This window comes from Dendrobium catenatum, unplaced genomic scaffold, assembly GCF_001605985.2.
Source record: "Dendrobium catenatum unplaced genomic scaffold, ASM160598v2 fragScaff_scaffold_692, whole genome shotgun sequence".
Classification (NCBI taxonomy): domain Eukaryota; kingdom Viridiplantae; phylum Streptophyta; class Magnoliopsida; order Asparagales; family Orchidaceae; genus Dendrobium; species Dendrobium catenatum.
In genome coordinates this window covers 1,675,757-1,693,358 of record NW_021319154.1, presented here as the reverse complement: position 1 = coordinate 1,693,358, position 17,602 = coordinate 1,675,757, and the positions used below count along the sequence as shown (strand labels likewise).

General features: G+C 38.4%; 1 protein-coding gene across 1 annotated transcript in view; it reads left to right on the top strand.

Annotated features, from left to right (window-relative positions):
* LOC110104084 (alcohol dehydrogenase-like 6) overlaps positions 1–17,176 on the top strand; it is a 32,786-nt gene extending 15,610 nt beyond the window's left edge. Inside the window, exons 5-10 of the mRNA XM_020833051.2 lie at positions 11,302–11,384; positions 11,494–11,569; positions 11,652–11,713; positions 16,103–16,198; positions 16,290–16,451; positions 16,743–17,176. Coding sequence (XP_020688710.1) covers positions 11,302–11,384; positions 11,494–11,569; positions 11,652–11,713; positions 16,103–16,198; positions 16,290–16,451; positions 16,743–16,859 — 596 coding nt within the window. The 3' untranslated portion in view covers positions 16,860–17,176. The remainder of the gene's footprint in view (positions 1–11,301; positions 11,385–11,493; positions 11,570–11,651; positions 11,714–16,102; positions 16,199–16,289; positions 16,452–16,742) is intronic.
* Positions 17,177–17,602: the final 426 nt, after the last annotated feature.

Below are 17,602 nucleotides of genomic sequence, written 5' to 3'. Positions count from 1 at the left end.
TTTTGTTCATCATACGTAACATTAACAGAGACAAGAGTTTTTTTTTTTTTTGAGATGATAACACTTGCAACCTTTTTGTTCAGTTTCCATGTTGCTTCTCTGTTCATCACCATTGCTGAGCTTTCAACCACCTTTGGCTCTAACATCACTCATCGGTTTTCTTCAGCACGAATGAGAGAAATGGTTTCATTTAATGATGGTGTCTCCTCTTTACCAAGGATATGGACCCTTGATCAAATTCTGCATGTAGTCCTGCATGAAAGTCATAAACTCAATCTTTTTCAATAAATTTCTTTAGGATAGCAACATCTGCTGGACATCTGGTTTCTATACATTTGTAGTGATCAAGTTCTTGCCATAGGTTTTGTAGAAGAGTTCCATACTCTGTCACTATCTTGCTTCCTTATTTTGTGCACCATACTTTGATCTTAATTTCAAAGATTTGAGCAGCATCCTAAGCTTTTGAAAAAAATTTGTTTGGAGCCATCCCATATGTCCTTTACAATGGAAATGAACATAAATGTATTGCTAATTTCTGGAGTCATGGAATTCCAGAGCAATGACATAATCATGGAGTCTGTTTCATCCCATACCCAAAATTTAGGATCTCCTTCTTTTGGTCCTTCTCTGAGGAGGTGATGTAATTTCCCTTTTCCTTTTAAGTAGTTCTTCACAAATTGAGACCACTTTAGATAGTTCTTCCCATTTAAACGATAGGAAGGTTGCATGTTTTGGAGGTCACCTCATCCTTAGTGCACCATAAGATCCTCAAATTGGTCAATGCTCTGGAAAGAATTAATTTCTGACATTATGGTGTCAAATGATAGTAATGAAGACTATCTGTAGGATCTTGGGTAGCAATGAAGGTTTCTTGGAAAATTTTCCTTCGATCTTTAGTTACGACAATAAAGGCCGATTTTTTAATATATATATCTTCTTCTTTTTTTTTTCTTTCTCACCTCTTTTTTCTTAACTTTTTTTTTCTCTCAAACTTCTCGGTTTAATAAATCGAATTGAGCCAAATTTTTAAAAGACTCAGATCAAGCAGCTAGGCCACGTAAAGGGCCTTCTTCCGCATGCATGAGTCGCTCCCGGCTATGTCCCGTAGGTTTTCCGGCTTCGGCGTGCAGTGTCTAGTAGAATCGACATACATGGAGCTGAGGGCAGCGTCAGCCGCCTATCTTCCTCGGTGATGGCTTGCAACATTATGCAGAAGCCCCATCTTCGCCTATTGCTTGTGTACGCACGGAGGACAGTATGTAATAGATCTTCAACAGCAATGAAGGCTGCCCTGTTTTCTTCAATCCGACTCTGATACCATGTTGAAATCAATAAGTTTGAGAGGGAAAAGCAGTTTTATTATACAATATAATCCCTATTTATTGGTCTATACAAGATGCCTTATTAAGAAACAAATAACTACAGAATAATGAGTAATACAATCCTTCATATATCAATTGCCTAGCTATGAAAGGTTTTCAGCATGATTCAGGTGGGCCTCCCACAGATCTCTATTCATAGCTGTGGGATCAATTTGGGAACAAGAGGCTAGGATTTAACAATAATAATTTAAGCCACATAGAAAAAGGAGTTTTGATGAATAAAAAATTGATTCTGAACATTAAGCAACACATTATTATGTCCCTACAACTAGAGCAAGATTAAGAGTTCAAGATGAGATCAAGGGCTATGATGGCTCTCTCATAAGATCAGGATCAAGGACTAAGAGTGATTCATTCAACGCGAAAAAAAAAATCCAATTTTGAAAATATTTGAATTTGAATGCATGGTTTAAAATTGAAATTTTCAAAATTTAAAATTTTCCCTCAACGTGGGAGGCTTTATTTATTTATTTGCCTTTAATTTATATTTTCTTTGTTTGGAGGCCACTAGGGCCAGCCCCCTTGATTAGTGAGTATAATTGAAGTAGTTTCACTCTACTTTCATATTGCTTCATTATGTTTGAATTATTCCCTCATTTATTCGTTTCTTTGAATTTCAGGCATTATAATTTGATGTAATTATTAAATATTTATTTGATGAATAAAAAATGGCTTTTGGTGTTTTGATAAAATTTTAAGAGTAAAAATTCTAGAGTTGTGTTATGGTGGCCAACTCTTCCATTTTGGGTTCTTTTGGGTGGAAGACTTAGGTACGACCCTTCTTTCTTGTTGACCTTTCAATCAACCTCTCATACTTCTTCGCAATATTTCTAGCATTATTCTACAAATTTTCTCCCCATTCTATTGCAATAAAAAAATTATGGAAGGCTTTCAATTCTGTCAAATTAGGACACTCCTTATGTTAGTCTTGCTGTCTCTTCCACCATCCTATAAACCTCTTGGATTCTCATCAAAAAGTTCATATTTGATCATCACCACCCCTCTAATACTTCTAAGCCTCCCTAGATCCAAAGACAACATTAGAATCATTCCTCAATCAATATTTCTAGACTAGCTAAAATTAACCCAAACTATGCACCTTTATCTAGTCCTAGCCTAGCCTACATTATGAAAGTTTAAAGGATGGTTGTGAAATCATTTAAACTACTGAATGACATACCAAGAGAGCGGTAAATTGATGTTTTAAAAAAAATTTCAAAAATCCTTTTTGAAATTACAAACAATTTCCCAAACTTAAAATTAAAATCAAAGCGATTAACAACAAAACACTTATTTTTTTTATTTTGTAAGAAAAACAAGGTAGCACTTTTTTGTAATTTTTATTTTCCTGATTTGTTTTTTTAACCAAGAAGTAAACTCAATCAATCAAAAATCTTGTATCATAATAATCACCAATACAAATCAAATTGCATAATGTAAATATACAAACAATAAAATGCAAAAAGTAAAGTGCGGGAAATAAAAGAATAAACGCGCCATAATTTTATAGTGGTTCGGTTAACTTGGTCTACGTTCGCTCCGCAGAGTCATCCTCTCCAGATATTGCACTAAACACTATAGCAACCCTTCTTTAACCCACTTGGCAAGGCTGAGAAGCCCTCACAAAATCACTTCCACTCACCCTAGGTGCGACTGAGAACCAAAATCTCTTTCACCCTCTTGGTGAGGCAGAGAAGCCTGAATCCCATTCACCCTTCTGGTGAGGCGACTGATATGCTGCCGGCCCAGGAGGGGCCGGCTGGACCGGTCCAACCGGGACCGGTCCATTGCTACTCACGCCGGAACAGAGCAAAAGGGGGTGGGGGGGGGACTTCCTAGTGGGCCCAGCTGGTCTTAATTGCAATTAGGAGGGAAAATTTGAATGTGGGGGCTATTTTAGGAAGTTTATTATTGTCCTTTATTATTCTTTTTATTTAATTAGGAGATTGGGGGTATTGGCTCCTCATCTAGATTTTGAATGACAAATTGAGATCTAGGGTTTTTCTTGCTTTGGGCTCTTGGGGTTGCCGGAGATTGGAGAGTTATTCTTCCTCTCGGATTGAATAACAAATTTTATCTTTGCTATTTTATTTGCCTATTAGTGAAATACAAGCCTTCGCTTGGGTTTTTTCTCTTCTCTTTCTCGCTAATTCTTACTGTTTTCCGATGATTTCCTGCTGTCCACCTCTGTAAACAGCAGTTTTATGGCAGAAGTCTCTTTGAGCTCAGTAGTGTGATTCACTTCGATTCACACTATGAAGGTGAAAGGAGAGATCTCTGACCGTGAGGTGGTGGTGTTGATAGATAGTGGAGCAACACATAATTTCATTTCCACCCAGATAGTTGATGCATTGGGGATAAAGCTAGTAGATACCGGAGGTTACTGGGTAATGATGGGCACCGGGAAGGTAGAGATGGGACGAGGAGTCTGCCGAGGAGTAGTACTGAAGATTCAAGGGATCCATGTAAAGGAAGACTTCCTTCCCGTGGAATTGGGGAGTACATATGTCATTCTTGGGATGAAATGGCTGTAGACATTGGGAGAGGCTAAAATCAATTGGGGTACACTGAGGATGGAGTTGATGGTTGGGGGCAAAAAGAGGATAATTCAGGGTGATTCTGGACTGACCAAGGCAGGGGTTTCTCTCAAATCCCTCATCAGAACCATTCAGGAAGAGGGGGGATGCTACTTAATAGAGTTGCACTGCCTGGAAGGGGTCAGATTGGAGAAGGAAGGCAATGTTCCCTCTACAGTACAGTCGCTCATACACCAGTACAACGAGGTCTTTCACCCTCCCCAGGGTTTACCTCCTCAGAGAGAGTTGGAACATGCCATTACTCTGAAAGAAGGTGAGACTCCGATCAGCGTCCGTCCTTACCACTATCCACAGATTCAGAAAGATGAGATTTAAAAGCTGATCCGGGAAATGCTGGAGGCAGAGATTATCAGACCCAGCAACAGGCCTTTTTCTAGTCCAGTCCTCCTGGTCAAGAAGAATGACGGGAGTTGGAGATTTTGTGTGGATTACAGGGCTCTAAATAAAGGAACTGTACCAGACAAGTTCCCAATTCCTGTGATTGATGAGCTGTTGGACGAGCTACATGGTGCAGTGATGTTCTCTAAGCTAGATCTAAAATCTGGATACCACCAGATCAGAATGAAGGAGGCCGATGTTCCAAAGACAGCGTTCAGGACACATGAAGGGCATTATGAATTTTTGGTAATGCCCTTTGGATTGACTAACGCTCCTGCAACCTTTCAATCCTTGATGAATCGGGTCTTCAAGCAGCACCTCAGGAAGTTTGTCCTGGTCTTTTTCGATGACATGCTGGTGTACAGCAGGACTATGGAGGAGCACTTGGAACATCTGAGGGTGGTATTGGAAGTGCTTCAGGAGCATCAGTTGAAAGCCAACTTGAAGAAGTGCAGTTTTGCTCAGGCGAGTGTGGAGTAATTGGGACATGTGGTTTCCCAAGAGGGAGTGGCAGCAGATCAAACTAAAATTGAAGCAATGCAGAAATGGCTATTGCCCAGGAAGCTCAGGGAGTTGAGGGGCTTCCTAGGTTTGACGGGATACTACAAGAAGTTTGTGAAGGGGTACGGTACCATTGCATGGCCCCTGACGGAGCAGCTAAAGAAAGACAATTTTTGTTGGGGAAAGGCAGCCACTCAGGCGTTCGAGAGGTTAAAAGAAGACATGACGACGGTTCTTGTTCTTGCTCTTCCAGACTTTGGTCAGGTCTTTGTAGTAGAGACGGATGCATCAGGATATGGGCTAGGTGCAGTGCTTATGCAGAATCACATGCCAGTAGCATACTTTAGTCAAGTGCTTTCAACTAGGGCTAAATTGAAGTCAGTGTATGAAAGAGAGTTGATGGCCATTGTCTTGGCTATTCAAAAGTGGCGGCCGTATCTCTTGGGAAGGCACTTTATCGTGCGGATGGATCAAAGGAGCTTGAAGTATTTGCTAGAGCAAAGGATGGTGACTGAAGAGCATCAGAGTGTCTATCCAAACTACTAGGCTATGACTTTGAGATCCAGTATAAGCCTGATTTGGAGAACAAGGCAGTCGACGCTCTATCCAGATGTGTGGGGGAACTCCAGGAGTTGGCTCTGTTTGTACCCTTGATGGTCGACTGGGGAGCCATCAAGGAAGAAAAAGCATGTTAGATGAGGAATTGAGAAAGATCAGGGAGGATCTAAGGAAGGATAAGAGTAGCCATCCGGGATACTGCCTTGAGGGGGAGAGACTATTGTATCAGGGGAGGTTCGTTCTGCCACGAACCTCCATTCACGGTAGCGCAATTGGAGGCCATTCAGGAGTTCAGAAGACATACATGAGGCTAGTAGCAGAACTCCATTGTAAAGGGATGTGTAAAGATGTGGAGGAGCTGGTGGTGAGGTGTGAAGTGTGCCAGAGGAACAAATACATGGCCATGGCGCCAGGAGGGCTGTTACAACCATTGGCACTTCGAAACAAAGTTTGGGAGGAAGTGTCCATGGACTTCATCGACGGATTACCACGGTCAGAAGGATACACTGTCATCATGGTGGTGGTGGACAAACTTAGTAAGTATGCACACTTCGTCCTTTTACGACACCCATACACCGCAGTGTCAGTGGCAGCTACATTTATCAGAGAGGTTGTCAGACTGCATGGGGTTCCAGAATCGATAGTGACGGATTGAGACAAGGTATTCCTTAGTCAGTTTTGGAAGGAGTTATTCCGATTACAGGGAACTACCCTCAAGAGATCCACAGACAGACGGGCAGATGGAGGTGGTGAACCAAAGTGTGGAGACCTATTTGAGGTGTTTTGTGTCGGAGACCCCGCGGATGTGGGCAAAGTGGCTGCCTTGGGCTGAATACTGGTACAATACCTCGTACCATTCGTCTTCCCAGATGACCCTATTCAAAGGGCTGTATGGAAGGGACCCTCCACACCTAGTGCATTGTGGGAGAGGTAGTACTCCCGTGTCGTCAGTGGAGCAATATTTGGAAGAAAGAGACAAGGTACTGGAAGATTTGAAGAAACATTTGATGAGAGCCCAACAGATTATGAAAAAGCAGGCAGATTCACACAGGAGAGACATGCAGTTTGAAGTAGGGGAAAATGTATTCTTGAAACTACGACCCTACCGACAGCGGACAGTGGCAAGAAGGAAGCATAAATTAGCACCCAGGTACTTTGGGCCTTATGAGGTGTTGAATAGGATTGGTGCGGTGGCGTACCGACTGAAGTTACGCCCATCAGCTACCATACATCCAATTTTTCATGTATCACAATTGAGGAGAGCTATTGGGGAGCATGCAGTTAGTACGGATTTACCTGTGACACTGACTGAAGAGTTGGAAGTGATATTAGAGCCTCTGGAGCTTATAGGCGTAAGATCAGATAAGGATGGCAACAAAGAAGTGTTGATTAAGTGGAGAGGCCTTCCCGATTTCGATGCGACGTGGGAACCAATGGAGAGAATGAAAGAGCAATTCACTTCTTTTCACCTTGAGGACTAGGTGAGTTTTTGGGAGGGGAGTATTGATATGCTGCCGGCCCAGGAGGGGCAGGCTGGACCGGTCCAACCGGGACCGATCCATTGCTACTCACGCCGGAACAGAGCAAAAGGGGGGGGGGGGGCAGAGGGGGGGGGGGGGGGCTTCCTAGTGGGCCCAGCTAGTCTTAATTGCAATTAGGAGGGAAAATTTGAATGTGGGGGGCTATTTTAGGAAGTTTATTATTGTCCTTTATGATTCTTTTTGTTTAATTAGGAGATTGGGGGGGATTGGCTCCTCATCTGGATTTTGAATGACAAATTGAGATCTAGGGTTTTTCTTGCTTTGGGCTCTTGGCGTTGCCGGAGATTGGAGAGTTGTTCTTCCTCCCGGATTGAAGAACAAATTGTATCTTTGCTATTGTATTTGCCTACTAGTTAAATACAAGCCTTCGCTTGAGTTTTTATCTTCTCTTTCTCGCTAATTCTTACTGTTTTCTGGTGATTTCCTGCTGTCCACCTCTGTAAACAGCAGTTTTACGGCTTTTTCGCTTCCAATTTGGCTAGGAACTACTTGCACTCAAGTATTTCCTATCAGCGACGCAGCCCAAATCACTTTCACCTTCCCTGATGCGGTGGAGTAGCTGAATCCCTTTCACCAACCTAGCCCAGTGGAGTAGATGAATCCTTTTCACTAACCAGGTGTGGAGGAGTAGCAAGATTCCTTTGACACCAAAGGGGTCTTCTTTCCAAAGCTTCCCTCAAGACAAACTTGACATATGGAGAAACTCAGGTGCAAATTTGCCTGAGCAACCATGTGAAACTTCCTCTCACACTCTCTTGAACCTACAAGGATCTTCTTCCTCTCTCACAAATTTCACTATTTCTCTCCCTATCTCAAAGCTCTCTTCAACGCTTTCTCACAAAAGACAATCTAATGACTGCCAAAAGACTCTCAAACAAATTAAGAGAAGTTTAAATAGTAGGCTTCTACGAAATCCTTATTTTCAATTATGTCGTCTCTGTTTGTACAATACGACTTGTCTATCGTACAGTACAATTAATTCAGCTTTTCCCTGTTAGTACTGTACGATAAATAGTGCTTAGTTCAATCAGTTAAAAAGACTTGCATTGATTGCCCAATATGAATGTATATCATATAATATGATTAGTTCAATCAAATTAGATTGTCTCTCTATTCATACAGTTTGAAGGGTAAATTCATACAGTATTATTCATAATTACAATTAATTCTAAGTTGATAGCTTAATTATAGGGATTAAATTAGACAAGATTTTAATGGCATCGTACAATATGATTTGGATTATCCTGTACAAATAAACCATTTTTTAAATTTTAAAATATTGCCTAATTTTAAATGCCGACGAGGACTCCTGGTTATAACTAATTGTTGAAATCTCAATTGTCCCTTGGCCCTTGATCCCACAGCCAGCATGAGGATCCTTGGGAGGCTCACCTGGATAACACTGTTAAATCTCATATGTCCCTTTAGCCCTTGATCCCACGGCCATAATGGAGATCCGTGGGAGGCTCACTTGGATTACGTCGATCTCCTTCCATATTCGGGCGGCTGATTTAGGAAGGATTATATAAGGGAAATTATGCGTGATTCTGTACTTATTTGTTTCTTTATCAATAAATCATGTATAGATCTATAAATAGGAATAGTTTTCTGTAATAATAATTGAAGCCTTTCTCTCTCCAATTCTCTGAATTTAAGATGGCATCATTGCCTTAAATAGAAGAAATCGAAGAGAAACAACCAGCTTTCATTGTGGGAAATATGAGGAATATTGGTTCCTACCACCGACCTTCATTGCCAGAATTTGAAGAATACTAGGCCTTACACTAGCCTTCAGTGCCGAAATTCTGAAGAGTACTGGTTCTACCATCGGCCTTTGTTGTCATAATCGCTGGGATAATATGAATCAAAGGAAGAGGAGAGGAGCCTGTTGGAGATTGAATGAGAGTCGAGTGGTCCAAACCGCTCGTGCCTGCAGCCATAAGAAGCAAAGATGGGAGTTTGCATGTGTGCCTACCTGGGGGCTGAAGTGAAGAAGAGGACCGAGCGAGGGAGCAAGAAGGATCTAGCGGCTCCCTGTGTACGTGAAGGCGAGCAGTTTATGCGACCTGGGTATCGAGCAAGCGGAATGATTGTGTAAGGAACTTGCGCCTTGCGTGCACCTGTACTAGGCCGATCAAACAGGAGTCAATTCAGGTAAAGTTGGACGACCTGGGAAGGAGGAGATCTGCGCACCGAGTGCTGAGCCGCTTGAGACGTGTTTTTCTGCATCTATTCTTGAAGCTTGTCATAACCCTATAAACAAATTTTTATTGTTTTCTACTATCGTGCCTTCATAGCCGACCTTCCCTTGAGAATCGAGAGGGAGAAGAACCCAATGGATAATTAACTCACTTTTCATGCCGTCCCAACACTGCCCTTTCTTTCCATTTCCGATATCTTGAGGACTACTATTTAATGCAACCTTCATTGTTGTCTTGCACCTTGCAATCTTGATTGATATAGCTTTCATCTCTATCCTCTGCCGCTGCAATGTCTGAAGAAAATTCATCCCAAAGATTTGACCAAATGGAGGACTCTATGGTGCACCGAGGGGCTTGATAACTCTATTTTTTTAGGACTAATTACCAAGCTGGGAATGACAGATATGTATTCCCCAGCTTGAATGGGAGTGTTAAAATCCCAATCATCCCTTGACCCTTAATCCCACGATCAGCATGAGGATCCATGGGAGGCTCACCTGGAGAACGCTATTAAATCTCAGCCATCCCTTTAGCCCTTGATTCCACGGCCAGATGGAGATCCGTGGGAGGCTCACCTTGATTACGTCGTTTTCTTTCCATATTTTGGTGGCTGATTCAGAAAGGATTATATTAGGGCAATTATGCATGATTCTCTAGTTATTTGTTTATTTATTAAGATATCCTATATAGATCTATAAATAAGGATAGTTTTGTGTAATAATAATTGAAGCATTTCCCTCTCCGATTCTCTTAATTTAACACTAATCGTCATGTACAATTTGATCGTATAGTATGAGTAGTTCATTTTTTTTTAATTTCAAATTTATTTCATTTAATTAAATGTTTTAATTAAATTCTGATTACATAGATCGTATAGTATGATCCAGATCGTACAGTATAATCTTTAGAATAATTAAAACATTTAGGTCACTTATCTCATATGTATGTATACGGTTGCTAATCTAGGATACACCTTTGTATATTGATTGACTAAAGAAAAATAAAATTATAGACTCTTTCAAATAAATCAAACCTATACAACCCAAACTTGAGCTTGATTCTCTTATGATAGTCGGTGTATGTTGAACTTGAAATGTTAGTTCACAAAAAAAATATATGTAGTATAAATCACAGGAGAAACTAAATAGTCATCCAATAATATTTGTAACCATCAAAACACAAGCTCGAGCTCTTGAATTGCAACACATTACACATCTCTAAACCTTTTAAATCTTTACAAAATACTCCTGATTATATCTTCTAACATTCTCCTAGCACTTCAAAGTGGATGCATGCTCTAAATCACCCTCCATACCACAGCTCTAAAGGCAAAACCCTAAAGTGTAGTGCTATAAGGTTGGCTTGCTCTAAGCATTTTTCCAACCCTCTCTCCTTCGAAAGAGTGACAAAGAAAATTCTCTCAACGATCCAGGGGTGTTCCTTAAATCCTTAGTCACCCACTAGAGCAATTGGAAGTTTGGGACCCACTGCTCTAAGGATAGGCCAAATTTACTCTGGATGTTCAGATCCTTCTTTTTGGATTTGGTTTCTTGATTAGGTATGAAATTTGAAATTTTTTGGAGAAATTATCCTCTTATAAGCATGCTAGGCTTTCTTTCTGATAACTTTGCTTTTCTTCATGTCTTCTCCTCCCTCATCTATTCATTTTTTTTATTAGTTGGTAAGTATGGTTGAATTTTGTTAAATTTGTTCTAATTTGGATTTTGTTGCTCTGTGTAAAATTTCAGTTGCGTGCATTATTTTTGTTGTTAATTTATAATAGAGGTTCATAAAATTTTTGTTTGAATTGGATTTTTTTCCTTGAAGATATTAAAGAATTGTTTCAACACAAATAATTTCTTTTTTTTGCAAAAATTCCATATTCGTTGCATTTGTGGATTGTGTCTCAATCTTTGTTTCTAATGGTTGATTTGCATTAGAAACAGAGATTCTTGGACGTTCTATATAAATGTGACTATTGTGGATGTCAGTTTTTTTTTGTTTGGGTGTTGCAAAAGTACAATTTTCTAGTTCCATTATTTTGATATATAATATTGTAGCCTGCTACTAGTGTCACAAAGCCTTTGTTTGAATACATATTGAGCTCGTCTTCGCATTAACACGAAACATGTTTTACTATTAGGATTTGGAGCAGTTTGGAAAGTTGCTGATGTATCTAAAGGTTCAACTGTAGTTATTTTTGGTTTGGGAACTGTGGGTCTCTCAGTAAGTACTGCAGCAAAATCCATTTTCCATCTAACCTTCCAAATTTTACATCACATCCATTTTCTCGGGAAAGGTTTTTGATTCTTTGCATTGTGTTTGATGTAATTAGGTGGCCCAAGCTGCTAAACTAAGAGGTGCTTCTCAGATTATTGGTGTGGATAATAATCCTCGCAAGTTTGAGAAAGGTGCGTGGCAGCCATTATTTGTTCTGTTGCATTTCCTAAACTCTCCGTGCTTTTAGTTTCTAAAGTGCTTTCCTTAATGCAGGAAAGTCTTTTGGTGTAACGAGCTTCATCAATCCCGATGACTACAATGAGCCAATCCCACAGGTACTAAGATGAATGAATGAAACATCTATGCTATTCTCTGAAGCAGCACTGCAGTGGGGAATAAAAATATACATGCCCACCATTATTATATTTTCTAATGATTTTCCAGAAGCATTCTTCAAAGGCTTACTTGCACAATCTCTTAAATTCTGGTGAATATGCATATAACGGCAAATTATTACGTGCGGCGTCTGGATTCGTCTAGAGGCAAGTTTGGACGCGCCACATCACCCTGACCCCGATGCATCCGGGTGACGTGGCGCGTCCGGATTCGCCTCCAGACGGTCCGTACACCGCACATAATAATTTGCCGCATACAACACATTGCTTAATGTTTGCTTGACGCTGGGAGTGGTACTTAAAGAAGTATTTTTGCCAAACATAAAAGGCAGGACAAAAATAAGGAAAACTCACAGCCATTCTCGAATCATAAATATACCCTTTGAAAAATAAATAAATAAACAACAATAAAGACAAAAAACCTTCACAATCAGTGTAACTCATAAAGTTCTTTTTGTCACATTAATCTCGAAGTCACCAAATCCTCCAAAACCAAAAAATCTTAGCAGTCAGGAGGGATATCAATTGAGGAACAAGGAAGACACCATCATACAACCTTAGAGAAAACTGATTTTTGATAATTATCGTGCTCAACCACAAAGCCAAAGAAGGAATTTAACTGGCGAATTGAGGACTCCTTGGTGCAAATTTTGAAATGGTATTAAGAATCCTTTGATTCTTAAACTGTTGTTGTATTTAATTCGGGAAAATTCAATGCAGCTATTCATTGAGTCAATATTAACAATTCTCCCCTTGATTCATTACAATCACAGAACTTGGATATCTTATGTGACTAATGACGTATCTTTAAGTAGAGCACTCTAAGTTCTGAAATCCTTAGAAGACTCGGTGTCCTACCACCTCATCAGGCTTAGATGACGTCTAAACTGAACATTTGTGAGAGGTCCTTGTGGTATTGATGTTGCACACTGAAGTAAATAAAAGAACTAAACTTGCATTGGATATCTTTGTCTCTTGAATAATACAATGGTACGACTCTACATCAAGATAGACTACAGCTCAAACTTCATACATCTTATCATTTGAAGTATTACCATCAGCTTGGTCTTGAATTTTTTTTTAAGAATAGTTTATGCAACTAGAACCTTTTTTTTAATGCAACTAGATCTGAGGCTTCATTAGGGTAAGTTTTTTACCTTTTTTAAATAGCGACCAATAAAAAATAATGCCTCTTTGGATTATAATTTTTTCATAGGTTTTCCATTTTTTGTTTCTTGTAAAAGTTGCTTTTGGGATTGCATAATTGAAACTCTGGTTAATGACAAAAGCAAAAAAAACAAAAGCCTTAACAATTGAAGCTTAACTCTCCCTTCCCCAAAATGTGATGCTTAAATGTAGGTGAAGAAATACATGGAACAGCTTTTGATGTGACCTCTTGCAACCTATGCAATTCTCTTATTATACTTGCTCTTATGACAATTAAAGGACCTCTAAACTTTGAGAATCTTTTTATCCCCAGAATCTTGTACCCTATATCACTTAGAGCACCTAAAGATACCATATTCATTCTCTTATCAGCTAAATGTCTTAGCCCAACCAAGATGCATGATGTACCATAATGGGTTCTAATACAAATAGTGCTAAGACCTATAGTAGTCCTAAGCGCACCATTGTTTCCCATATAAACAAATTTATTATATCATCTATTATTAGAAAATAATAACCTATTATGGCACCCGAATAAAACATATTGAGTCAATAGCCCAATAATATTTTTGCATGTAACTTATAATTATAGAAAGAGCACCCCCAAAATCTATATAAGTCATAGTTGCATTTTCTAATATGTTATAATGTGTTATGCCCCGAGATCTATATTGGAAGAATTGCATCTGTCTTTCATTTTAGCATATAATAAGAGCTTACCAATTTCTTGTGAATAGTGGAAAGTATTATGTATGCTGTTCGGAACCTTATATCAGAGGATCCTTACCTTTATATGAAATCATGTAAAACTACGTAATGAGCATTAGGCGAGCAAGTAATCAAAATCTTATGATTGAAATCAATGCAAGGTAAAAGAGAACAATAAGCTGTAAATCATATAAAAAAATATATGCATTAATGTATATATGCTCATTTTACCTTTTACCTAGAAATTCTTATACACATATTTAACCAGTGAAAATGTAATAAAATTATATCATATTGTTCAGAATGATCAAATCTATAATATATCAAGAGTTATACGGTGAAAGCTTATAAAATCATGTTATAATGCATTTTTTGTAGATTTAGGAAACCACTTTAAGAAGCAGTAAAAAAGCTGTTCCGAACAAAGCCTTACTTGAGATCCACAAGTGTTTCCTAACAGAACTCTTGCTTATTTTACACTACACCTGGATGCCAGTGCACCGGCCCTTGCACACTTCTCGTTGTATTTAGTCCATAAAACTAGTCACTTCTAAGGATTGCCCTTACATGAACACAATGTATTAGAAGTATTCATATCATGATTATTTGACAAGTTTTACGCTGGTTGCCAATGACCTAACGCAACCTTTCATTTTTCTCATCTAGGACTTCGGACCTAACAATGTCAGTGTTTAATAAAAATCTCGAAGAGGAGGGATAGTATAAAATGAGAAAATAAAGGAGATGTCATCGTGCAAACTCTAGAGAAAACTACTTTCTTATAGTTACCAATCTCACCCGCACATGACTTGAGAAGGAAGTTGACACACAAATTGAGGATTTTTGGGAAAAATTCCTGATACAAGATTTTTTACGTCCAGAGAATCATTCTATTCCTAAAGTTTCTCAATATTTTAACTAGGCAAAATTCAGATGTAGATATTAATTAAGTCAATGTACCACAGACCATACCAGAGAATTCAAGCAGTAACATAGACATGTTGCTACAGACATGACACTGGTCTTTAGGACATAAAATATGAATGGACAAGATCTTGTATGCATGCCAATGTAAACCTTTCTGTACCATATCAGGTTCAAAGCAGTTCCAATAATTGCAGAAACTAAATTGCTTGTGCTGCTCTTCTCTAGATCTGGTTGCAAAGAGTTTGACGTTCAAAAGAAACAAAAATGTTCTTTTGGGCAGCCATATTCTTTTACCTTCTATTTAGACTTTTCAGGTATCGCACCACAATATTACTAGACAATCTAACGTTCAATTAATGACCATCCATATAGATTAACAATTATGAATACTATAAATTATGGATTCTATGGTGCAGCAACATGGTTTAAGAGGCGGTTTTCCGAACAGCATGCGTTGGCGACTAACATAGTTATGGACATGCAGCAATCTTTACACTAGAGATCCAAGTGAACTGATTTTATATGCATGGCTTTGGAAGTTACTAAGGTCTGTAGTGGATTTATTGTTGCTGAAACAGAAGGCTTCTTTCCGTGCAAGTTCTCTTTTACTTTTGAATAAATTCATTGTAGAAAAACTTCCTTTTACCCATTATCTTGAAACTCAAATTTATTAAAGACAAGTTTTAACGTGATGCTTTTTCATGAAGATGTATAGTTGGCTATGCTAGGCTGAATAATTATTCCTTTTTTTTTTGGCATGAGTCTAAAGGTTTTCACTTGAATAGATCTAAAACTGAATATATGGAGTGTATTTTTAATAGCAATAAACCTAGTGAGGGGATTGTGACTTTGGGCGATCAAGTCATTAATAAGAGAACACATTTTAGATATGTTGGATCTATTGTTCAGAGTGATGGTGAAATAGATGGGAATATTATCAGTAGAATTCAAGTTGGATGGCTGAAGCGGAGGAATGCATCGGGCTTGTTGTGTGATAGAAAAGTCCCCCTCAAACTTAAGGGAAAATTCTATAAGATGGTGGTGAGACCTGCAATGCTTTAGGGTGACGAATGTTGGCCATTAAAAGAAAAGCTTAGTGCTAAGTTAAGTGTTGCATAGATGAGGATGCTCAGGTGGATGAGTGACTTTACCCTTAGAGACAGGATACGAAATGAGCATATATGTGAAACGGTTGGAGTAGCTCCAGTGGAAGATAAGATTCCAGAGAGTCACCTTAGATGGTTTGGTCACATTAAATGGAGGCCTTCCGATGACCCGGTTAGGAAAGTAGAGGTATTAGATTTGACTTATCTTAAGAAAGGTAGAGCTAGACCTAAAAAGACTTGGTTAGAAAATATTAGAAATGATCTTTCTTTATTAGATTTAAACGAGAATTTGATTTTTAACATAACACAATGGAGAAAAAGGATTCATGTAGCCGGCCCCCACGTAGTGGGACAAAGACTTGATGTTGTTGTTGTTGTTATTTGTATGAAGTTGAAGAAATCTTTTATGCTAATATGGCAGGTGATTAAACGGATGACAGATGGTGGAGCAGACTACTCATTTGAATGCATTGGTGATACAGGAGCAGTAACTACTGCGCTGCAATCATGTTCTGATGTAACATCCATAACATTTTATGTTCACTTAAGCCGCATGATTAGTTTTTAGTTATAATGTTTAACCCATATTTTTTGTATTATTTGCTTAGGCATGGGGAATGACAGTGACTCTAGGGGTGCCAAAAACAAATCCTGAAGTGTCATTACATTATGCACAGCTACTTTCTGGAAAAACTTTGAAGGGCTCTCTATTTGGAGGATGGAGACCAAAAACAGATCTTCCATCGTTGGTCCAGAAGTGCATGGACAAGGCAAGCTCCATTAGCAAATTCAGGGTTCGTTTGGGACGGCTTTTTTATTGCTTCTTGAATCAGCTTTTTAGTATAAAAATTAAAATTTTTATACTAAAAAGCTGCTTCAAGAAGCAGTAAAAAAACCGTCCCAAACGAAGCCTCAGTCTCTTCTTCTCTTCATTATTGTCATTTTATGAATGAAATTTTCATATTTTGAGAAAAAGTATTCCACTCTTAATCTGATTGGTAATTAGATGTGATTGGGATTTCTTAAAAAAATTGCTAAGTTTATATCACATGTTTTCGCAGGAAATTCATCTTGACGGGTTCGTCACACACGATATTATATTTGACAATATCAACGAGGCTTTCAACCTAATGAAAGAGGGTAAGTGTTTGCGATGTGTTATTCACATGCAGAAATAATACATCTAATATAAAACCATGTCTAAAATCAGCTTTTAGTACAAAAAATTAAATTTTATACTAAAAAGCTATTTTAAGAAGCAATAAAAAAGCTATACTAAATGAAACCTAAACCTAAGGCTGTTCCAAATTCTAATTTGGAATCAGTTTATTGGATTTTGTCCTTTTTCTTCTGTGTAGAGTTCTTGCTTGACTTTGTCCGAAGTTGAACATGTGCTGAATATATTGTATTGATCTGAATACTTTCGCTTGGCCGGTTAGCTTTTGGCATTAATAAAAGAGCTGGATTATGAATATCCGGTCATCATTGTTTTTCAGTCGGCTTTATGATTTCATTAAACAAACAAAATAATTTGATTACACTTGGGCTTCGTTTGAGACGATTTTCTTACTGTTTCTTGGAGCAACTTTTTAATAAAAAATTAAAATTTTTATACTAAAATATTATTTTAATCATTAAGAAAGCCGTCCTAAATGAAATCTTAATGAGGAGCATGAATTGTACTGGCAGCGTCGTTGATTTCGTATTTATGATGGCGATGACATTTTTTTTTTAATTGATGCATCATGATGCACTGTTATTTTTATCAACCTTGGTCATGACTTTGGAGTAGGTCTACTTCCACGTGCTCTGCTAAGTCTAAGGTTTTGTTTGGGACAATTTTTTTATTGTTTTCTAAAATAAATTTTTAGTTTAAAAAATTTCTAATTCAAGAAATTTTTTTAGAAATTTTTTAATTAAA